The sequence below is a fragment of the Corvus cornix genome, chromosome 1 (genome assembly GCF_000738735.6).
Source record: "Corvus cornix cornix isolate S_Up_H32 chromosome 1, ASM73873v5, whole genome shotgun sequence".
NCBI classification, from domain to species: Eukaryota; Metazoa; Chordata; class Aves; order Passeriformes; family Corvidae; genus Corvus; species Corvus cornix.
Window position 1 is genome coordinate 86,867,966 of NC_046332.1, and position 24,608 is coordinate 86,892,573.

Sequence of the window (24,608 nt, forward strand, 5' to 3'; positions counted from 1 at the left end):
GAGGAGGCCTGTGTCCAGTGAAGAGCCGGTTGCTCCCTCACCTCCTCTCCTTGACACGTCCACAAGGCGGTTGGACACAGGCCTTGTTCCCCTCGAGGTGGTGCAGGTCTTGCCATGATACCTCCACCTTTCATCTCCATTATTCCTGAGCAAGAGATTTTGTACTCTTCCCCATACAGCTGCACAGATCATGCTCCAGGAATTCAGTCATGATTCAACACAGTTTTAATTGTTTTAAACAGGGAGGGAATTGTAAGAACACAGAATGTACCTTTAACTACATTTCCTGAAAACCTTTTCATGGGGTGGCAATAATTAGAGGGTACAAATTTGGTCTTTTTTTACATGTTATATTCCTTTAATAGAGAAACTGGGTTTTTTTCAAGACTCCTACAAAAGGTAATAGCATATCGTAACATTACACTTTATGCTAATTAGTTATTTGTTTCAGAAAGGGTGTTTTGGAAAGAGAGGGAGTTAAGATGGTTTTTATTGTATCTGAAAATGTGCCTGTTTCTACTGTAGGTCCTAGAATATGAATACCAAAAAAGAAAAAAATATTACTTGAGATTAAGGATTGTTCATGCTTGCTTATGGGGGAGAAGTGTGAAAGTTTTTTGCACAACCAACCTTCGGGCAATTGAGCCCAAGGTTGCAGATCCTGTAATTAAGTTACTATTTCTGGTGTGGATCTGGTGTGGACAGAGAGCTGTCTTGCCACTTCTGATTTCAGTGGGTATCTCACACTGCCTTTTACCATCTGCAGGAAGGAGAAAACCCTGCAACAGCTGGCAGAACCCTGTTTGGGTCGGGACTACTGGCAGCTCTGTGATGGGCTGCAGCAGGTCTGTGCACGGCCCCATCCAGGCCCCCAGCAGCCGTGCAGGCTGATCCCAGCAGGGATGCAGGCTGACTGGTTCTGTCCTAAGGCTCTGACAAACACAAAACTAGTTTTTCCTCCTCCTATTTTTAACAATGAAAGACAACCTGACTGAAAGCCTTTAACAGTGTCTTGGATATTCACGTGCCCAACTCTCTGTTTCTTTATTCATTGCAAAATGCAGTTGTCATGACTGAGAGGGCTCGGGTTTTCCTTCCCACGTCTTCAAAATTGCAAACGCAGGTGCTAGAAAATCCTACATTTCCTAAAGTCTCCCCACATATTTCCAAAGAGAATGTAATGTGACAAGAAAAACAAAACCACTAATATAAATATAAATAAACCTAGGGATTGCAGTGCTAAGGTAGTACTTCACCCATGCATACACAAAACGAAATGTTTGTCTTAGCAGTGGGGTATCACAGGGTTTGTCCTTTGCTTCTGTAACTCATAGGGAGGTCTTAAAATATGTTCAGAGTAGTTTCAGTCAATCAGCAGCAAATGATTTATCTTGTCAATCTTGTTAAATAAGCGAAGGTGAAGAGCCTAGGAGACTTCATGAGTGGGAGTCACAAGCTGGTGGGGGAGACTCAGGCCAATGAGCACGAGGATGTTACATAAAGGTAGTCAAGTACAGATGTGCTATCTGTATATTACTGGATTTTAATGAGAAGAATTAAGATTATGTGGGGGGTGATATGTGAAGCTGATGCTGTGATGAAATTCACAGTTTTCCCCAGCATTTCAGTTTGAACTTTAGCTCCAGGATTTTCAGTTCTTATTTTTTAATTAAATTCATATTGACCATTGTTATTAACACCATCCTCCTAACTGGGCCTGAGGTTTGACATAATGGAAAGCCAGTTGCAGCCAGATGAATTCAGGTAGGAAAGCAACTGTGAATGCATTGATGAGCTTCCAACTGCAGTTCAGTCTCCTTACTGCACTGTGCAGCCAAGGTTGCTCACAGAAAGAACTGAGGAATTTTTTTCATGGTCACACATAAATGTGTGTATTTGTGCCTCCTGAAAGGCAACCTAACCCCAGAAACTGTACCACTGGCAAACATGCAGCTCAAGCAACACATTTTAATGGAGTACTCACTAGCAGCTATTCAAGAATACCTCCATGGGCCTAACAGCTTTGGTAGAAAGTGTGTCATGTGATTCCAGTGAAACACATCAACAGAGTCAGGACGTTAATGCACAGTTTATAAATGTAAACAGAGAAAACCATAACAAGAATTTTCCAGCAACAACAGGAGTTCAGCAAAGTTTAGCAAAGATCCTGTTTGGATGCAAACATCATTAAAAGCAGAAAATGCAGGAAATACGTAAGGCAAAAGTTTTATTTTCCAAAGGGTAAGTATGTCCTTAGCATAATTTAAGTAATCCATTGCCATTGCAATTCTGATTGCTACAAAACTGAAGGTAAACTCTTTGACTGCACCTATTGCACACTTTCTCCACAGCTGTATAATAAAACCCTTCTGTATCAAGAGATTCTTCACTGTGATTAGCTGGTCTGTAGGAGTTCAGTTAAGTAGTTGACTTAATTATGAAAGATGCTACTTGTTTGCATCATTCTATTTTATAATCTGTGGCATATCACTCCAAGCTTGAGATTTCTTTTTGGCCAGCTCCATCCATGATGGCTGATCTGGAGCAGCATTACTGACTTTCTTCAAGTGGCTTATTTCCTCCTTATCCACCAGTGCAGGTGATGGAGCTACTGTGAATAAAACACATGGACATTTTACACTTACTTGCTGTGCAACTAAACACCCTCTTTTATTGAATACTTCCCATGCCTTGCCCTGTGGTAGAAAATCTTTACATTTCACATGGAAGCTGCTTCTGCAATAAGTTATTGAGGAAATTACCATTCTTTGCTCTAAATAATACAGTTTTTTCATCACTAATATCTTTTGATCCTTAAATTTACCAAAAGTCAACATGATGACTTGGATTCCTTACTGTGCCTTATGTTAACACCCAGGTCAAAGAAGAGAGTGTCTTTTCATTAGCTAAAGTATTCACTTGTGAATTCCTCCTTTACTCAGCCCCCACCTCACAGGAATTTTATTACTTCAAGACTTCCACCCTTCCTTGAAATTCTAATTTACCAAAGAGATTTACAACAAACTCATTGTGGGAGGACTGATGGTCAGACAGTTTGTGATCACATCATTCCAGCTTGCTTAGGAAGCCACATTTAAATTGAATGCTACGGAAAATATTCCTGCTTACATTTTACACTGGGATAGTGCATTTGGGCTTCTGTCCTGTGAAAGAGCCTGGAGTTCTTGATTCACATTTCTTTCAACACAAGTTTTTGGCTACCCTTTGTTACTCTTTTATTTGTAATCAAACTGGTCAAAAGAATATGCCACCAAATAAAACCCCAGACGTGAGTGCTGAGAAAACTCTTTGCCCTAGCTGATGTGGGGCTGAGGAAGAGATTAGGCTCTATCCCCTACTCCTTTTGCAGCACACTCAAGCAGGATTTCTTCTGACAAGGTTGTGAGATAACAGCCTACATTTTAAGCATTTTGTTTCTTACCAGGGGCATCATGTGACAGTGAATTGGTTCTCAGCAGGGACTTCGCTTCAGACTTTGTGTCTTTCCTCTGCTCTTCAGAAGTGGTTTTAGGTGCCAAGTATGAAGGTTTGCTCCATTGTGGCTTCACTGGCCCCTAGGCACAGAGAGGGATAAAATCCAAGTAATGCAGGGAGAATGAGTTCAGTTTGGAAGAACATGAGCAAAGGTAGCGGATGGGGTGCCTGCCACAGTTCAGCAGACATTGGTCCCAATCGTCTCCCGTGAGCTGATATCTGTTCAGAAAGTTACAGTGTTTTCATGTTAACATCCATGATATTCAATTTTACAAATTAAAACTATCCCTCTGTATATCTTATTCATAATGGTGTGAGTAGATAATGATAGTCTTCACTGCAAAATGTATTCCAAGTCCTTTGCACATCTCTACTAGCATACATAGGATTTGGAAAAAGCCTCATTCTCTCATGTTTTTCTTCCATCTCCCAAATTTTGTGGGCTGGGGCACTGTATTTTTGGACAGTTGATGGTAAATGGATTTTTCATAAAGAAGAAATCAAACACATCCTCCAATAGATTTTCTTGCCAGTATCAAAAGCTACCCTAAAGTGATAGTGCCTGGTGCCATGTGGGAGAAAGAGAAAGTGGGAGTAGTACAGTGGCACCAAGCCTCACATGCTGCAGTCAGAAGCATCTTGGCATGCTTCTCTGTTAGCTGCTATAAGGAAATAAAGTGCATGGCATGAATTTCAGGGATCATTGCCAGCTAAAATCTGGAGTTTCCTGTTCTGACATAGAAACTATTTTGGGATTATGTTGGGCATTACTGCAGTTCAGAAGTTTGCCTAGACATCTTATTAGGTATTACTTCTTGTTAATCTAACCACTGCTATTTTTCATCATCTAGAAATCTTCTCTTATTCCAGGATATAATACACCTGTCTGGGGTTCTAGCAGTACCACCTGAAGCAAGAAAGTAGGCCATTTGCTCTGGGTGTGCTGCACCGGTACAGGACACACATTCTCCTGCATCAGACCAGGGTTCTTACTTGTGCAGGACGCAAAACAGGCAGCAGGTTAGTGTTCTGGATTCATGCCAAGCACTTCTGCTGGCACAGCTTTGTCATCTGGGAAGATCATTTCCTACAGGTATCACCCTGTTTTGCATGGGATCTCTGAAGAGGCAGTGTCAGCCCATATTCCATGGTACCACATGGGCTTCTGAATTATCCATATACAGGGAACCAGAATTTATATCTTGGCACTCTCTGCAAGTGTGAAAGTTATTTTTATCCTATTTCACTTCTCAAGGCTCTAAAAATTCTTACCTAGGAGCTTCTGGGACCAAGCTGTTCATTCAGTGTTAAATCAGTCAGGAGGTATAAGAGGTTCAATGAAAGGCTGTGCTTAGAAGGATAGTTAGAGAGAACATATTTCCTCTGCATTGAGAAAGATCAGAGACTACAATTTAGCACCTCACTTTGGATATTTTAGCATGCAATACACATGTTAGATCTGGTAGGTATGCCAAGAAATATTACACACTTCACATAGTTCCAGGATTTCTTGGAGATACAAAATTACATATCTGAATAGTCAGAGAACTTTGAATCTGTAACACATTTATGAGAGCAGTGTCTTTGTTATTATAGTTGCACTCATTAAGTATCTGTAATCGCTATGGCATGACTGGTAACATAGCAGTAGATCCAAAGAGTACTACAGGAGGTGATACAAAAGCATCACAAATTTGTGCTGCAAGTACCTCTGTTTGTTCGTTTCCTTTATTCTGTTTCTCTGTATTCAATTTATTATTTGGAGCCCCAAGCTTTTCTCTGTCGAGTTCCTTCTCCTGATGCATGCCCCTCTGCTTTTGCCTTGCAATGGAAATCCAGGCTGGTTCTGTAGGAGTGTCAGGATCTCTTCCAGAGTCTCTGGCAGCCACGGGGGAAGGCATGCTTTTCTCTGTTGACAGATTATTTATGTACATGGTTATAGGAAAAAGAGTTGTAATCAGCTTCAGCTCATACTTTCTCAATATACTGATTGGTCCCAGGATATGAAATCAGCCTGGGTAAGTAGGAATTCCGTTTAGTTTGGTCTCCAGAGAGCAATTTTCCTGTGCTCACAGGTTTAAGTTATCATTCTACTGATGAGAAATGCTTTGCATCTTTCTTCAGCTGGAGTCACAGTGTCACTGCCCTCACATGCGGGAGATACAGAAACATTAATCAAACTTCACTAATCTACCTATTTCCCAAGGTCTGCCCCTTCTGCTCCCTCTTCCATGGCATCTTAGAGACAAGCAGTAGACAATTCAAAGGTGGACACAGAGGGACTGTGTTGTTGCAAAGGCAACCTCTTCCCCCCACTGTGGCTGCCCTTGGCTCCTGCTCTTCTGATGTCCACGCAGCAGCAGCCCATGCCTTAGTCTGGTTCCTGCTTTCCTTCCATCCCTTCAGGAGCAGCCTCCCTCCCCAGCTCCCGGGAGTCTGCATGTGCCATGGGTGCCTGTGCACAGCAGTCTGTGGTGTCTGAGCACACAGAAGTACTGCTAAAACCTCAGAGTGGCTTCCTGGTCTTTTGATGTGAGGTTTACGTTGATTTATCCCTGCTGATGCTGACCATGCTCTTCACTGGGGCCAGTAACTTCCATTGTGCTCTACCAGAACTGAGACTTCAATGACACACAAAAAAAGAGACAATTTCTGGAGAAGAAAGTTAAAAGTGTTACCCTGCTGACCTCACAACTGCTACCCAAGGACATGCAGAATCCAGGGTTATGGGAAAGAGAAATACTCTGTATTCAAATAGTCTGTGGCAGGAAATCCTGTCTATTCACTGAACAGAACTGGGTCAAGAGAAGAGCCTCAGCAGCTCCATTGGTTCCATCCCCCTGGTTCTCCATTTTTTGACTCACACTGAACACAAAATTAAGTTTCCCAGCTAATGGTAGAGCTTCTCTGTAGTTTAAATGAGGAACAAGAACAGGACTAACAACCTTAGACCCAAGAAGGTTGATTTTACCTTTCCCAGCCATTTCTGGCCACCAATGTACCAAAATTTACAGAAGGCTCTTTCAGAACAGAAGTTAAGCTTCTTGTCCTCAAATCATGTGTGGTCCTGCTCTTAGGAAAAGTTTGTTACTTAGTCAGCACCCTGTTCTGGGACCTGGGAGGAGGCAGACCCAGCCAGAAAGGATTACTGCCCTAGGGTCCCTTGGGGGCTCAGCTACTCTGCTGATGTAGAGCCAACCATGGGACGCTGTGGAGCTGTCAGACACATTTGTGGAGCGCTATGGGCTAGTTTGGCAGAATGTGGCCCTGATCAGGAGAGCAAGCAAATATCTCTGAAGGCACATTTGAGATGCTCCGGAAAGCATGGGAGATGAAAGGGATGATGCTCTCCCAAGAGCTGGAGTCTGCCAACACAGGCATATTATGAAAGCCCACAAACTTGCTTTGCTCAGGGATTTTCTCAAGTCATTTTTATACCTCACCAGAGACTAGTTATTTGAACAAGAATACATTGTAAAGCCTATGTCAGCTGAAAAATGAAAAAGAAAAAGCTCCATGCTTTAATGCCAAAGCAAGATGTTTTGCGAGCTGATGCCTGCATTTCCTTTCACATTCACCTCATGCCATCTTGCAGGAAAACCTCTGGAAGAAATAAACCAGAAGTCCAGCTGTGCAAATGTGGCACAGATAAAACAGAGGCCCTGAACACTGAAGGAGCTTCTCTCCCTCTTGCACAGCCCGTTACTCCAATTCTCTGCATCCCACCTAACCCCATCTTTGCATGACAATAGCTGCTCCTCCCATAATCTTTTTCCCATCACTGTATTTTTTTGCCTTCCATTGGCTCTCGTCACTTCATTGTTATCTCATTTTACAGGATGGTAAAGAATAAGGCTGGGAGAGATCTCAATATGTCATGTAGTCTGTCCCTCAACTGCAAGGCAAGATCAGCTGAAAAATCAGTTTCATAGAAACTGTTTCCTTACAAATATGTATCTATATAACTCTCCAAAAACAGGACAGGTCTCAGAGTCTCCCTAGGCAACCAATCCTATGGCACAGCTCTTTTTTTCTACTTTTTTTTTTTTTTTGCCTATTGGGTAAGTTAAATCTTCCTTGCTCTAATTCAAATCCTTAACTACTTCTCCTACACACTACGGACACGAGCAGATTACTCATAGTCTCCTTGCAACAGCCTGTTATGCATTTGAAGACTTAGACCATGTTTTCCGTATTTTTTTAACTTTTCTGATTAATCATATTCTCTAGATCAGTCTTTCTTTTGTAGGAATTGTCCTAGTTTGGTTCAAATCTTCTTCAAATATGATGGTCAGAACTGGCACTTGAGATGAAATGGTGTTAGCATCAGCTGACATGGAAGGACTACACCACTTCACCTGGAATGGTTTTTCTGACATCAGTCAGTTCCTCTTAACTTCCCCAGCTCTCCAAGACAACCACTAGTAAGTCAAGGTCTTCTAGCCCATCTTCTCTCAGTATCTTAGGACAAACCTCATTAGGATCTTCATAAATGAACACACACAGCTGAAATGATGTGATGTCTGCTAATGCATCTGCCATCACATTCCCTTCTTTGCTTGCAGCCATGCTTGTCATCTGCACGTTTTTAGGTGATGGGCAATTTGGGCAGGAGCTATTAGTGCACTGCCCAGTAAAACCAGGCACTACACTTCAGCAGCTCCCAAAGCACTGCTGTGGCACACGGATGAGCTGCCATGACTGAAGGTGATATCCAGAGTTCCTCAGAGCTGAGGAACAGCTCTCTGGCTGTACAGCTGCAGACACACCACCACATGCATCCTCTTCTACCACCTCTTCACCCTCCTTCACCGTCTGTAATGTCTTGGTGCTCAAAAACTCCAATGTCTTTATCCTGAAGGTCCTTTTAAATCCACCCACACTTTTTGATGATACTGGGAACCTGGCTTCTGCCTTGATGCTGCTAATGATGTACATCTTAGTTGCTGTGACTCCAAATCCCCCTTTGTGTTTTGTCCTATTTTCCCTGTCACACCACAGGAGCTTTATGTAAACATCAAGGTTGTTCCTCCTCTGCTTCCACCACACAATCCACACTGACAAAATGACTGTTATGCCCAGGCTCTATTTCTGACATGTAATGGTCTTACTGCTACCTGTGCTTCCATTTCTCTGTCATCCTCATGAACTTAGGATTCATCCTGCTGTTATTTCACTGTGCATTGCCTGGCACAACAGGGTTCCCAGTCCTACAGTGATGTCTGGAGGCTGGTATTATAACAATGTTTTTCATAAGGCAGACACTCTAATGAAGTCACCAAGCACCCTTACTCTTCAGGCAGTTCTCTCTCATGAGATGCCAGACATCCTAGTCATGCCTATTAGAAGGCAGTCAAATTAGAGCCAGGTATCATTCCATAGGAGATGGTATCCAAATGTCGCTTTGATAGTAGGGGACAAAAGCTCTTTATTATAATATTAAAGATTTTATATATATCTGTATGGGCCAACTTAGGACAGCAGAGTAGTATCATGTACAGAGGATCAAGACCTGATCTGCTGCTGGGAAGGGCTTTCTTGTGTCTTTAAGCAATTACATTCTGCCCTCATTCCTTTGAGAGTCTTTGCTGCAGAAAGCCAGACAGGCAGACAAGGCAGGGGAAATGCCTTATCTTCAGAAAAAAAACCATCAGATGCAACCCACGCAGGATTTGCTGCCTCATCTGGCAGCCAGAATTACTGTAAGGGGTAGAAGAGGCATATTCACTATTTATTATCTTTCCCATTGCCCACAGGTCCTTTACATCCTCCCACCTCCAATTAGATAAGGTTTCTTGGCAGCATATATGCACCATTGTTCCAGCCAGAAGGATGAAAGGTGGTGAAGTAATCCATGGTGAAGCGAGCTGGCAGTTTAAGGTGACCTGAGACTGTCCTAGGAAGCTCTTGGGACCCTAAGGGACACAAAGAGGCAAGAAGCTTTCTCAGGAAGTGACCGTTCCCAAGGGAAGTGCCATTCACACATCTTTCTTGGTTCATGACTGATCACCTTGAACAAGCTTTGTCTTATCTAGTCATGGGATAGTCCATGTGCCTTTATGGTTCACCACGTGGCAAAGCACAGCATTTAAGGAGCTGGGTAGCCAGAGTGGAACCAAAAGTACTCAAAAGGATGATTTTAATTCCTGCATCTGCTGCATGTCACATGCACAGCAGCTGGCACAGAAACTCCCAGCTGGTAAATGCCACTCTTAGGGAGATAACAAAGAAGTACAAAATGCAAGCATTGGCATCCTCCATCCAAAGCTGAGCCAGTTTTGGCAGATCACAGCCACCACAAATGCCCTGTGTTTCATTTCTCCTTTGTCGAAGCAGGGCTGTGCCTCATCCTTCCGTGTTACACTTGGGAGATTTTCTGAATAAAACTAAAGTCTAAATTATATTCTTAATTTCATATTACAACATGTTATTTTAAACATTGTGCTATTCAACTCCTTACTTAATAACTTCATAAGCTAATAAAGGATATTGCTGGCAGCAATTTGTCTCTCATTCATTCAGTTTTAACCTCATGATTGCTTCTTTCCCTGGTTTCCTTGGAGCTGGCTTGGCCTCAAGCTTTCTTGAAAGAGAAGAGTCCCTTCTTCCCCTTGGGATAAGCCACCAACAATGGAAAGATACCAGGTCCGAACTTGTCAAGCCAGTCTGTGCATAATGTCACTAGGTATTAAAACCAGCAATTAATGTAAGCTGCTGAGGTCTTTTGCTGCCACTTGAAACCACACCCAGAGGCTGCTGAAGCCTTCATGTCTTCCCCACAGCCACCCAACACACATGGGACAGTCACAAGATCAGCTGTTCTGTCTGCATTCTTCACCACTTCCACAGCTTCCAGATCAACCACTGAGGATAGGCTCTGAAGCCAAGTGAACCACAGCCACCTTCTCAATTCCCTCCTGCAGCTCAGAATCCCCTGAGCTCTCCTCCACAGGGTTGGACAGTAGCAGGGCTGGCTGCCTCAATGGTCCTCCAGAGGGGGGAAATTTCTCTGTTGCAACCCCATTTAATGCAGGTATCTGTTTCCCTTAGTATCCTACTAAAACTTTTTTTTAATTAAAACTTCTTTTTTTCCTCGGACTAAAGCTATGATCTTACAGATGAAATTTCTTCTGCATAAATATTCTGGAAATAAATGTGTACACTTCTCATTGATATTTGGATATTATCCTGTAATGTGGGTCAGACTGGTTGTATGAACAATAAGGTGAAGATAAAACATTAATCTTTATGTACAAAAGGAGCTATGATTGACTTGTTATTGTGCATGGGTTTATACACACACATAGAAAGTGAAAGAAAAGTATGCATCTGTTTCTGTCTATTGACAGACAGATATACTTCATGTATTCAAATGTACCTTTCTCTGTGTGCTGCTTATATGGATAAACACAGCAAAGAGATATTTAACCATTACCCTCAGATTTAGGGATTAACTTTGTCTTTTTTAGAGATGGCCTCAGGTTTCTTTGAAGCTGAGACATGTTTTCTTTAGATCTAAAAGCCTCTGTGCACACATTGTAGCAGAGGTTCTTTATGACATGTAAGTCTCATACCTGGAAAAGAACATCTTATGCCTTCAAGGACTGCAAAGAGTGGTTACTCTTGCTGTACATCTGTGCAGGCGAAAGGTCAGAGCCAGAATTTAAAGTATTTTGAAAGTCAAACCACTAACAGCAAGCAAAACTAGCTTGTGGATTCCCTGAGTGTTTTAAAAGCAAACATACTCAAAACTAATCCAAACAACGTTACACAGGGAGATAACACCCTCTGCATGTAAGTGTCATTGTTTCAGAACACTGCTTATGCATGCATATTTAATTCCACACTGTTGTATCTTTGCTCATTTATAAAACTCCAGTTATTTTAAGAAGGGCTTTACAAATGCATATAGCATTTAGAATATCCTGGCCTACGTATTTCCCTTGTTTATTAAAGCACTACATGCATTCATGTCAGTATACACACCCAATTCCTTAATTTCAAACAAAGCTATTCTAAAAGATTTGGTTAAGTATTTCTGACATTTCTTTCTTCCCTAAGCTGCTCTGTGAGGTATTTGACTTTTGATTGGATCTATACCACTGATGCCAAAAGAGGTTTTTTTACACAAGAAACTGCTGTTTGCATCAAAGTCTGTTTCACTGCTGGAAAACAGCCATGTTGCAAAATAGCCTGACACAACTGAGAAAGCAACTTCTTTTGGAAGGAAAAAAAAAAAAAAAAAAAACAAAAAAACGATGTCTTGTTTTTCAGCTGTAGCCAGGACAGCATTAAAGCAATGTCTTTTTGATGTAGAGAGAAACATTTTTCTTGACATTTCAGAGCCTGTATTTGCCAGACAATACACACCAATTTCTTTTACCATTACATCCATCATTCTTCCCTGCGATCTTTTTCTCTTTTTAGAGGATGTCTTCCCACTACAGCTCCTCAGTCACTGGTTTTTGTTTATCCCAACATGCAGATTCACACAAGAATTGCTTATGGTTTTGCTCTTGTAATAACCTGTTAACATATGGTAATTGTTTCTGCCCTTTATAGGATTTATAGCAAAGTGTATCAACTCCAAACAACACAGCTTAACCTTTTAAATCTTGCAAGGACTTGAGCCTTTAGCTCCAGAAACTTAAAAATGACTCCTCCTGGGGTGACTAATTTCACACAGACATTAAAGGGCCTCCTTGCAGCCTGACAGAGGTAAAGCAATCCCTCACTAATTCCCCAGAAAGCTCTGGGGAGCAGGAGTGCTGCTTTCACCTGGCATGGTAAGCCAGCATCCCATCAGCTCTCCTGTTCCTTTGGTACCAAGAGTGCTGAAAAGCTGAAATGTGAACTGAATGAACCACATTGCTCCTACTGACCTCATGATGCAGCAAACTGAGTTTTTTGAAATGAGTGTACATGAGAAGGGAACTGCATCCCCTTGTATCACCATTTCACAATTGTCTTCTTGTTCAGCATGGGGATTTCCTAACTGCGGGAATAAACTCCCTGACAGCATAAAGTGTCTCCTGATGGTGATTGCAGCTCTTTGAAAGGGCTGATGAACTCAAGGGCTAGGAGAGGGCTAGGTGGTTGTAGGGGGAAAAAAAAAGTGTGTGTCCATGCAGATCAGGAGGCCAGAGATGCCTGATAAGACACATGAGCCATGAAGGGCTATGTTGATTGTGTTCATCAGATTTCTCCTGTTTGCAGTTGCAAAGACACAGTCCTGACTCACCAAGCTGAGAGAAACTTTTCATAGATCTTAAGATGACGTTTGGGCAGGGCTATTGCCCTGCTAAGTCCTCACTGCATCCAATGTCTCTCCTATGCCTCACAGAGGGATATCACTTTCGGGGTGACTGTGCAATTTTTCCCAATAAAGCTGGTGTGGTGCCAGGGCACTCAGAGGAGGTGGGCACACCTCATTCACCCATGACTTCAGGTGGCCAGTTCAGGCTGATGTGGCAACTTAGAAAAAGGAGGTGCTTGGTCAGGTGTCTAAAGAGAGAGGTCTGCAGTGGGTCAGGTCAGCTTGGAGAAGACTGGTTTTTATTTAGAAAACTCTGAGTCCTGGCATGTGCTCATATCAAAACCCATTACCAAATAAACCAAAGCTGGAAATACATGGAAAACTGTCACAGCAAACCTTTTAGCAAAACTATTTGCTTAAGTTGATACAATAAGTGTGGCAGTAGATAAGGAAGAAAACTAATTGCCATCACAGACCAATCTGAACCATCATTTTAAGCAACCTCAGGCCAGACAGATTTGTTGTAAAACTCCCAGGTGGAGGGGAACAAAGCAGGGATTCTTAACCTTGTTTCAAATTCCAGGTGCAGGCATCCCTACCAGGGAGACCGAGACTCAATTCTCACCCACAGTTCCTATTTTGCAGAGGGCAGTCCTGCACCGCAGGGCAGGAGCCTCCTTCCTCCTAGGGCTGAGGAGCCACAGAAGAAGCCTGGAGGAGAAATGTGCTCCCCGGCTTCATTTCTTCCCCTCCTTCCTTCTCCAGCACTCATTGTCTTTCACTGCAGGAAGACACTCCAGTCCATCTGCAGGCACTCTGGGACTCAGCAAGAGGGATGTGATAACGGGCTGTGTGAGGGAGCACTGGTACTCCCACTGCTCTCCTCCATACCCTGCCAGAACAACCCTACTGTGCTAGGTCTTCTCCTCTCTTGTCCCACTATGACCCTCCCCAAAATCTCAATCCATCAGAGATGTGGGCATCACTACAAATAATCAACTACTCAGGACAGCACAGAGAGGAAAATGCCTTTAAAGGGAGTGTTGGGATTATATACACATATATATCTATATATCTATATATATCACCTGCCTTGCCTGCAGGGTGTGGGGAGGTTCTGGCTGGATGACTGTGGGGACCTCATCCAGCTGTGGATCTTAATGAATCCCCTCCTTTATGATGGCAGGGAGAGCAGGAAACTGTGGACGTGACCAAAGTCCTGCAAAAATGTCTGTGATGCTGCAGCAGAGGACTGCTGAAATCAGATGTCGCTCAGGGCATCAGCAAGTTGCCTCTGGGGCCAGGAAGAGACTTTTGTCACCCTAGAGGACAAGAGAGGGGAAGCACCTTCTGTCTTGGTCAGAGGTGCTGACCAGAGACTCTCAGAGAATGACCCCAATCAGAGAAGAGCAACCAGATGGGGGGAAGCTCTGCAATGACACAGAGAAACTTTATCATTTTCTTGGCCAGCATTATCTCACATTTTTAACATCAAACCCATGCCCAGACAGGTCCAGGACAGGGAAAACATTTCTTCCACGTATCAGAAGACCTAAAGATTCTTTTTCCATTCTTGGCTGTTCTCTGAAGTGAAGAGCAGAGGTCTTCTGCTAGAACTGCTTTAGTGTGTTTCACCTCACTTGTTTACTGTCACTGCAAAGAACTCAGCGGTGTCACTTCCAGCCTTTTCTGTTCTCTGCCTGTAACCCACAGTATATTAGTCTCCAGACGTCTGATCATTTTTTTAACTCTAACCCAATTATATAAGACAGACAACAGGGTGAAATATAACAGTCTGCAGTAGACACGATCTTGCGGTCTCTCCTGGCTTTAAACTCCAGGAAGCTTCAGGGTTGTTAATTTTTGTTTTAAACAAGGAATGACTAATGATAAAGATGGATAAACGAATAAGAAAAGCTCACAGGAGGCAATAAATAAATGGTGCGTTTACCATGGCAGGCAGTGACTGTCCTCATTGCATTTCTGCCTTAATGCTATGGTGAAAAAGAAGGTCTAGAGGTCTGAGTCACTTGTCCCACACAGGACACTTAATATGTGCTCTTGAAATTTGAATTGTCATACAGCAGCTCTAAATGGGGACACTTAGTGGCTTGATATTTCTGTTTTCCAATATTTGCTAGTGTACTTTATTTTTTGAGTGTCACTTTGAACATCCTTTAAACAATACCCTGAAATTTAAAAATCAGAGGTAAAAATATCTTATTCTGTCTGCTGTTTCTTCCCTGCTGACATTTTGATAATCTTTTCAGCAAGGGAAAATAAGGGAGCAACATCACTGAAGGCAGAGCCATCAGCTCATGCTCACCAGACAGATACAACAGTTCTGCCTCATGCTCTCGCACGGGTAAGGTCACTCTTTGCAAGTGAAGGTAACTTTATAAAGTTTTGGGAGTCTTACCAGGCACTTTACAAGCAGTTGACTCTTTCTCCAAGTCTCTGTCTTCATTTCTGGATTCAGGAGAGTGAACAGCTTTGTCCTGCTTATCCTTGCTTGCAGTAGTGTTTGGAATGGTTATGTTTTGCAACGCTGGCTTTTTAGGCAATGGAGGTTTGCTACTAAGCTGTTCAGAGGACTTTGCTTTGGGTTTGATCTTTTCATTAAAAGAATCACCAATATTTGTACTGGCTGTTTTTCTGATCTCTGCCTTATCACCTCTTAGAAAGGAAGTCAATCCCTCATTTTCTAAATTAAATTCTGCACTGTATCTTTTAATCCCTTTTGATTCTGGTGGTGAGTTGTCTCCATATTTCAAGGACAGTGAGGTGGATCTAAGTTTCACTTGTAAAGGACTTTTATCTTTACGACTTGGCTGATTCTGAGATACCACTGAAGAATTGCTTGGCATTGGTACTCCATCAACAGCCAGAGAAACATAACCAGCCAAAATTTCTGTAGGTTGGCCTGTGTTCTCAGAGTAGGACTCTGGCAGCAAAGTCTGCTTTTTGTTGCTACTTTTTTCCTCATCCAGATCTGAGCCTTTCTGGAAGTCTTCTTGCCACTTCTCATCTCTTGAGGAGACCTTTGCTTTGGACAAGAAGAATCCAGTATTTAATGAGCTTTCCAACTCTGATCGTTCTGGGAAATGCAGGCTTCTGGTGCTTGGCCTCTCCCGTGCAGAGGAAACAGAAAACTTTTTGAAGGCATTAAGTTCATTGGCTGCTTTTTCAGCTTTCTTCCCCAACTGTTCCTCCTTGTGGACCAGTGACTGACTGTTCTCCTTACCAGAAGCAGCTGCTTCCTCTGCAGTCTTTATTTTCTCTAGAGAGCAGAAAGTAGATGATCCCATCTGCACTGAGGAAGCAGGATGTGAAACATGGAATGAGTCTGTGGGCTGAGAAGAATCCATGAAAAACTCCTTGCTGGACTCTGACAATAGAGTAAACTCTTTCTTTGCCCCTTCATTACAGGGCATTTCCACAGGTACCTGATCATCCTTCTGTTTATTTTGTTCCACCCTTTCCAAGCAAACAATACTATTCTTACTAATTGAAATATTTTCTTCAGATGGTAATTTATTTAATGGAAACACAGTAGGAAGCTCCTTATTTTCTTGATTTAAAATATTGATTGACACATCCCCAGACAACAGAACCAGTGTTTCTGAAGAATCTTCTTGCTTTTGTACTTCCCTGTCTGAAATGGAGTAGGAAGAAGTTGCAGAGCCTTTGTCTTCTGTCAGCAGTGAGGACTCAGACTCCTCACATGTCATTTCCAGTGGTGGTTGGCAGTCCTCTGGCTTATTCTCTGGTAGCAGGGTTTCCTGTACAGCAGCAGACTCGGAAGCAGGCTGAGTCATCACTGGTCTCAAAGCAGGGGGGAGGTCCTCAGGCATTATGGGCTTTGGCCAGGAAGCCACATTCTGTGTTGCAGCTGTGCTGCATGGCAGTTCTTGATTGCTGGGTTTGAATACAGCATCATCTTCTTCTTCTTCCTCTGGGGTACAGCTCAAATCAGTCAGAGATTCAGACTCGGTCCTCTGTAAAACAGAAATTCAGAAAGCCCCGTCACCATGTACAGCTTCACTTTTTTTCTTATTCACCATTACATTTACAACTGAGATCTCAGAGAGAAAGGCAATACTTCCCTCCAATGCTGAGCTTGCAGTTTTCTTAACCTACTGACTGGATGCTTTTTTAATTAAGCAAATCCTGGAATAATGCATTTAACCAATATAAAGGCAATGAGTGACATTTCCTTCTGCACAACTAGTGCTTTCATGCCTTTGTAGATGGGAAGTGCATCAGAACAATGGCCATTCGACTGTCCTTGGCAATTGGTTCTCCAGAGCATACTGCCTATGTTGTGCTGCTCTTAGGCAAAAAACACCACTTGAAAGAGAAAAATCTGTCCCTTTGTATTTTGCTACTCCACACTAGCATTAAAAATAAAACAACCCATTCTTCCTAAAGCATGACTCTGAAGAGGAAAGAGTACATAGAAGGAAGAGCAAAAGCCTAACAATTCCATCTGGTTATGACACTCCATTCCAGCTGAGTATCTGACCCGTATGGCAGTCTTGTGTCTAATCCCATTGTCATACAACATTACCGCCTTGCCTCCTTTGTGTAAAAGTCTTTTTCTTTCAAGAGTTAAACTATCTGATAGAAGTTTATAAATTCATATGTAGTTAAAAAGTTTACAATTCATATGTAATTATCTGTGAGGTCTTGTGATTAAACTTGATGTGAGGACTGGCTAAATACACAGGATTATATGAAAGCACAGTACTGAGCTGCTGAATATGCCTTTTCGTATGGTGTCTGTATTAGCTCACTGTTTCACTGTAGTCTGTTGGGTAAATACATACTTTGGATGTGGGCCCTAATTCTAAGAACACAAAAACTGCACTTCAAAAATATTTTAAGGTGCTTGTGACTTCTTGTTTTGCAAATGCAACTGCAAAAAAACCAGTTGCAATGCCACCTGCATTCACAATCCATATACACAAGAACATAAAAGCAGAAGATATCAGTTAGCCAGAAGCAAGGTGCACAGGCAGAGTTGGGCAAGAAAATATTAAAAATTGTATTATCAAAATATGTGAACACTCTCTGTGGGAATCCAGATGGGCTCAGTCAGCTGGCAGTGTATAGGCAGCCTGGACAAAGCAATCGTATTTCAGTAACCACGTTAGAGTGGAAGAGGAGGATTGATCGGTGAATTGTTGCGTTACATGTTTTTCTAAATAACTGGCCTCATCATTGTGCTGCTCACAGCACTGCTCTACCGAGCTGAAAGGTCACTCACAGATTTGGAGAAATACAGAATATCAGCTGGGTAATATTTTGAGACAGAGGGAATAATATTTCTGGTAATAAGCAAGCCAAATTAATGGTTTTACCGTATTTAAAACATTGAAAAAACCCACAAACAATAAAATACAAATAGTGTAGTAAAAGCTGAAAACTTCAGTGCTAAAAGAGAGGAAGGAAAGAAAGAAAGAAGAAAAACTAAGGTATACCCTTCACAAAATATGACCAAGAATCAGATAAATGGTGTTTAAAAAGATGGTTTACAAAAAAAGATTTTTTTTTTTTAAGACTGTACACTTTTTAATAGCCTTTTAAAAATAGTTTTGATGACACTTTCATTTTTATTATGGGGTTTTTTTCCTGTTAAAACTTATTTAATATCACTGTAGGACACGTAAAGGATTTACAAGTTTTGGGGCAGGGAGAGGTCTGAATTTAAAACAGTCCTAATGTACAGAATTTGGCTCCAATTAATAGGCCAAAACTTGCTCTTTCTGTACTTTTTGAAAATACAAGACAAATTATATTTTGGAAGTCAAAACAGCTCCTCCATGAGTAGTCTCCCAAGGACTCAAGATTTTACAGGATATTCCAGACTAGGAAAAGTACACAAGTTGATCATAACACTTAAAAAAAATCTTTTAAGTAAGAAATGAAGCAGTCAGTCCAACTTGTGCATCACAAACAGGATACTAAATTGTATTGCACAGTGAATGCAAGAAGAAATTGTTATATAAACCACTGCATCAAGAGCTAACAGGTAAACTCATAATGTTTAATCTGTTCCTAGTGTCTAGTTCAGATACTCATCAGATAACAGCTATTAAAACCCAATGAAATATCCATGCTGCAAACTGACTTTATAATATCTGAGTTTGAAGTACAAAGTCCAGTAAGAGCTTTCTGGCTCTGTGTCAAAAGTGGCACTGTTTATTTTCACATGTACCTGAGAAAATTTTCTCATTCTACTGGATCTCTGGTTCCGGGGTTTTATTAAAAGCTTATGTTTAGCAGCAGAACTATCCAAGAAAGCAGAAAGCTCAGGTGGAGTGTCAAAATTGGCTGTAGGGGAGATGGTACTGTCAGATGTCCGGGGAGATCCAGTTTTGGTACTTCCATGTCTAGTGAACAGCTGACCATCTGTAGAGTGAGATCTAGAAGAAGAACCCAATGTAATCTGAAAAGAAAGAAAAAAAAATCCCCAAACGGAGAATCAAACAAAGAAACAAAGACACAAAAATAACAATTCTACAAATAAGTAGCCATGTTTAATACCATTTTAAGTTTGCCTCTTTTTCTTTTTGACATTTCTTTAAAATACATTGCATTTCCTAATGTTGCATGTGATGTACTGGTGTTAGCAATTCTGCATTTTTAGCTGCTTCAATATTATGATATACTGTCCAGTGGGAAGGAGCAAATCCCATCTAACTGGATGATTTAAAGCACACAAATACATGGCCAGAATGTTTTAGAAGACAGATTTATGAAGAGTGCTCAGTTACAGAACCTAAAGGGCCATTTTCCTTTCTGGGTCTGTCCTCCAGCATCTTTGTCTAGGCTCCTACCCACAGTTGTTTTGTGCTGAGCATCTTTAGCTTCTTATATGTCAACAGGTCCCTTCCAACTCTACAATACCTTCCTAAAGACAAAAGAATTAAGAATTAGTGGCATTGCCAATTAATTGTGTTTTCCCTTCATGTATTTATGTCTGCATTTACTGGAAATGTAAAGTTTCATTAGTAGACTATTCTGGGTAAGGAAGTGATGGAGAATTCCTACTAGAGGTCAATAACCCGTCCAGAAACAGCTCCTGAATGCTGCAAGGGTGTCGTACTTTCATGAAGTTGGAATTCAGCTTGCCTGTGAGCTTCACCAAAAACTACCGTAGTTCCAGGGATGATGCAAAGAGGACACTGGAAAATTTATTAAAAATTACTCTAAAAAGGGGTCTTCCTTTCTCTCAGATTCAGTTTTGCAAATAGGCAAAATGGTATTTCCAAACTCTGTCACAGCATTAACATGACCTTTGACAACTCATGACAGCACTCATTTTGTAGGCTCGAAATTCTGATTCATTTCATGGGAGGAGATTTCCTCCTTTGTCATGCTTTCTTCTGTGGGAATTTGTCTTTCTTATTCTTTCTTTTTTTTTTCTGGAATTGGTATTTTACTAAGGAGGTTGAATGGGAGAAGGGGAGGGCAGGTTGGTGTTAATTTTATTTTGAGAGGGAAAAGGCATCAGTATTTTCTGCAAGTAGAATACTGCAATATGCACTGCAGCCAAAAGATACTCTGTAGTGTAGTGAGGGCCTGCTACAGCTTGCTCAATGGCCAGGGGAAAAGTCCCATTCCTTTTAGCAGAGGCTGGATCCACACCTTCTACTCATACTTTCTACTTAAGACAAAGAAGGTAGCTCAGACATGCTGAATAATGGATGCTCTCATTAATTTTAACTCTACAATATCGGCAGTCTGGTAGTCAAACATGACTAATGTACAACAAACGATAGGTGGCTGCATTATACGTTAGTGCCTAACAGTGAATACATTGACATTTCAGCTCCATGATAAAGACACAGCACATGTTCTCTTTCAAGGCACGTCATTATTTGCCTGCCTTTCTTCTGGCTCCTGCTTTTCCTCGAAAACTTTGCATGTCTTCTTGTTGGCAGTGCGCAGAGTTGGCCATTACACTGGAAAATCCAAAATCTGGTTTGTTACTTAAATTTCAGCAGCCTTAGTGAATGCTAGCTCTGAGCCGGCTGCAGAAGTTGTTTGTCCCATGAAGTCTGGCTTTGACAAAGCCTACTGGAGAAGGAAAGAGCTGGCAGACCCCTTTCTCCAAATCATGGCTCAGTCATCCTTCAACTGGTCATGCGGGGTGGCACAAGGTGGGGGGCCATGAGGAAACCCCATCCCCAAAGCCCAGACAGGAGAGTTGTGATTCCTTTCTTCAATCCCAAAAGGCTGCCAAGATGCAGCAAGGTGTCACTGCTGCCCAAAACCTCAGGGCTGTGTTGTGAAAAATTCCTCAGCCCTGTTAACTGCTCTCCTCTGATTTCTAGAAGCAGGGCTAATTTCTCCGAAATGCCAGGTAGTAGATCCTGTGGTTTGGGAAGAAAGCCTTCAGATGGAGCTGCATTCTGGCTGCACTCTCAAACTGGCATGGGATGAAGAGAACTCTGAGCTAAATGATAGGGCATGTGGAAAAAGCTAAGCAACTGTGTAGTCAGCGCCACGACTCAGGAGTCAGCAAGTGAGTCAGAATGTAATGTTAATGGAACAACAGGGAGACATAAATCCTCTTTTAGCAAACATGCATCTGGACTGGACACAATTACAGTAAGACCATAACAACTTTCATGAAATACTTTCTTCATGTGTTCTGTTGTTTTTATTTTAAAAATATTAATATTGCACTGCATATAAGCAGTTTTTCAAGCAGCTTCATGTGGAATCTAAGAAGTAAGGCCAGAAATCTTTGCTGAGCCCTGCTGCAGCTGGTCCTGAAATACATTTTGCATAATTACCAAGAAATGGTCAGCTCGGGACTAGTTTCTCTATTTCATTTCTGCAATTTCCCTCCACTCCTCCTCCTATTTCTAGAACATGCTCTTCCCTCTACCCCCTGTGTTGTTTCCACCACGACTCCAGCTGCAGACAGCTAAAAGGGACTCTTCAGAGCTTTTCAAAACAGCCCTTTAATCAGCCAGAACGGCTGGCTGCTGATTGAAGAAAGCCATCCATGCGCCTATACTTGAGCTCTGAAAAACATCACTTCAGCAAAATTCACAGCCAGAATCCGACTGACGGCTGAACTCAGACTCCTAAGCAGCAGTGTCAGCCACTATCATCAGGCAAACACTTTCTGTGTCAGTGTGAGGTAACTTTGTACTTAAAGCAGGATCTGGGCAGATTTCAGAGGATCTAGAGCTTGTTCCCATCTCTTCAATAAGCTTTCTCCCTTATCCTATGCATATAAGTCAAGCAGCCTTTACTGCAATTTCCCGTCTTTCAAAAAATGGGCACTACTTCAGTGTCTAAATCTGGTTGGTTGTGCTTGGAGATTAAATCATGTCTATAAAGTTTGCTAAAGGATATGAGCTTTTCTAGAGACCTTAATTATTATCAATGGGAGATTACCTTGCATCAGAATTATGTGGATAAATAATCATAGTTTTTAAGTTAGACAGACAGGCATTAAAACAGCAAACAGACAGGCAGGCAATTACATGCATACAAAGCTGTTTTTTGCAGCAGACAGGCAACAAAATAGTATTTTTTCTATTTCTTTTAAAAACTGTTATGGATCATTGCTTGTCCCTTAATACATTTGGCAGAAGTTACCTGTTCTTCTTCTTCACTGCCTGTTCCAGCTAAACTCAAAGAGCTAAGGTGCTTGTGAGAGTCAGAGAACTGTGGGATGGAATGAGGAAGAGATTCAGTAAAAGATGACAAACAAGGTGGATATAATTGCAGAAACCATCTACACAAAGTGCACAAAGGTACTGACAATGTAAGTTGGTTTTCTCTATAGTCTTAAGGATTAGCAAGGACACTGCAAACATAAAGCATCAGACATGCAGATAAAGAATTAAATAATGTCTAACAAAACTATCATAAAAAACAATTCAGATTATTTTATGTTTCTTTTTCCAATGACAACCTAGAAGAACATTAGAGAGCTCTCTTATCAGCACACTCAAGGAGGAATACAGATTTTTCAGCTGTATTTTTTTTTATGCCTGGCAGCTCTTTGTAGGCTCTATAAAAAACACAGCATTGCCATGCATGCACACAAACACATACTCTTCTTCCTAGTTCTGCATTTTCTGGTGTGATACTTATATTTCAATAGGACACAGACTCTAAGTAGCTGTTTACATAGAGAGAGAGTGTTTTCCCAGTTGGAGCAAGGCATTTCTGAATTGCTCAGAGGTAAAACAGTGATACATAAAACCAAATACTTTATTCTACCTTCCACATATAGGTAAAAGAAGTCATTAAACACTCATTTTTGTCAACACTGGAACTACTCACTCTCGTTTTCACGCCTGAGTTTAGGCTTTCATGAAGCAAAGATATTTCTGGAGGGCTTCTGGGTAATCCATCATCTTCAGAACTGGTCCCAGCATCCTCTGTTCGCTTTGCATGAAGTCCAAATGGAGGTGGAGGTCCCAATTTCATGGTGGGCTGGAGTTTCAGCTTCAGCGTGGCATAAAAAACATTAGCTTATGATAGTGATGGAGTTTTTCCCACAACATTTTTTAAGCTGAGGTCAATGAGTTACCGTTATTTTTACTTCACAATTGAATGATTCAGGGCACAGGACATCTGCAGTTACATATTCTCTTAGGGAGCCAAATAAACTATCCATTTTCCAGCTATCATTTACGTAGAACCAAGACAGGATAGTGCTGTCTAATTAACAAATGCAATATTTGATGTAAGCTGCCGACAGATATTACTTACTAATCAAATGTTCAACCACAAATAACATTAAAAAAAAATCAAGCCTGGAAAGGCATTCCACTTCTTGCATTTAAAAAAAAATTATGTTGTGTAAATTACCTGTAAAGCTCTAATTCGATCAGAAACGTTTTCTTGAGAAAACACTCTTACTGGCCTTGCAGGCTCTTGCCCAGTCTCAAGGATAAAAATGCTATCATGTGACAAAGCTCTGCTTCCCATAATGCCTTTGTGTGTCCTAGAATAATACAACAAATGAGTGAAAACATGCAAACTTTTTTGCCATTTCTCTTAACTCACGTAGTCTATTGAGAGTGGAATGGGAGACAGGCATGCACAGCATACATCACAAACAAGATTGCAGACTTCTCCATGAATACAATACAGTCATTCAGGCTAATCTAAGTAACACCTTTAAAAACAACAAAAAAATTTGTAAATGCTGTTATCTGACACGTTAACAAACTGAATCAAGGTTAAAGGCAGTTTAACCCCAGAGGATGAGTTATATCTTATGGAAAAAGCTACTGCCCCTTGAGTGGAAGCCGGCAGCTGAGTGGTGTCAGGGTGCCACAGGCAAGCCCAGGTGCAAAATGAAGGGAGTTCACATAAACAAGCCTGTACTGAGAGTTCTTGCTAATCATCGGAAGAATAAATACCTTTTACTATCTAAATGTGGTACAGCATTTAATATATCTCTGCCATACAAATCATTAGCAAAAACATTTCAGGCAATGTAGTCCTCACATGGAATCATTTGCATATATCCTTAAAAGGTGCTATTCTCTATATCAAGATCCCTCGTATCTTCTCTTATGAGCCTGTGAGACACATTTTTTCATGGACAATCTTTGTGGCCTAGTTAGAGGAAGTGGGAGACGCTTTGTGGGCAGTTTCTCTCATATTCTGTTTCCTGCTTCTGATGCGTTAGGCAACTTCTTTTGCAAATGGTGCATGTGGGATATGAGCATCTTCTTTCCTTATGGGAATGGTAGAGAAGGCCCACAGACAGAGAGCTAGCTGCTAGGAAGTTTCTTGTGCTCATTTTCCTCAGCTTAGTTTGTACCCTGACTGAGCAGGGACAAGAAATGTGCACACAGAATTTTTTTTA

The 24,608-nt window shown here is 41.5% G+C and overlaps 1 protein-coding gene across 7 annotated transcripts in view; it reads right to left on the bottom strand.

Moving 5' to 3' along the window:
* Positions 1–207: 207 nt before the first annotated feature.
* Positions 208–24,608, bottom strand: part of CRACDL (CRACD like) — a 65,588-nt gene continuing 41,187 nt past the window's right edge. For 4 of the 7 annotated variants that reach the window (XM_039548510.1, XM_010394228.4, XM_010394227.4 and 1 more), the window contains 8 exons: positions 23,600–23,735; positions 23,069–23,233; positions 22,376–22,444; positions 18,972–19,202; positions 15,171–16,749; positions 5,205–5,404; positions 3,443–3,575; positions 208–2,611 (listed from right to left, as the gene is read on the bottom strand). In XM_039548510.1, the coding sequence (XP_039404444.1) occupies positions 2,466–2,611; positions 3,443–3,575; positions 5,205–5,404; positions 15,171–16,749; positions 18,972–19,202; positions 22,376–22,444; positions 23,069–23,233; positions 23,600–23,735 (2,659 nt within the window). In that variant the 3' untranslated portion in view covers positions 208–2,465. Of the gene's footprint in view, positions 2,612–3,442; positions 3,576–5,204; positions 5,405–15,170; positions 16,750–18,971; positions 19,203–22,375; positions 22,445–23,068; positions 23,234–23,599; positions 23,736–24,608 lie in introns of those variants that run through there. The other 3 variants (XM_010394229.4, XM_010394230.4, XM_019282768.3) reach the window with 3 other exon arrangements.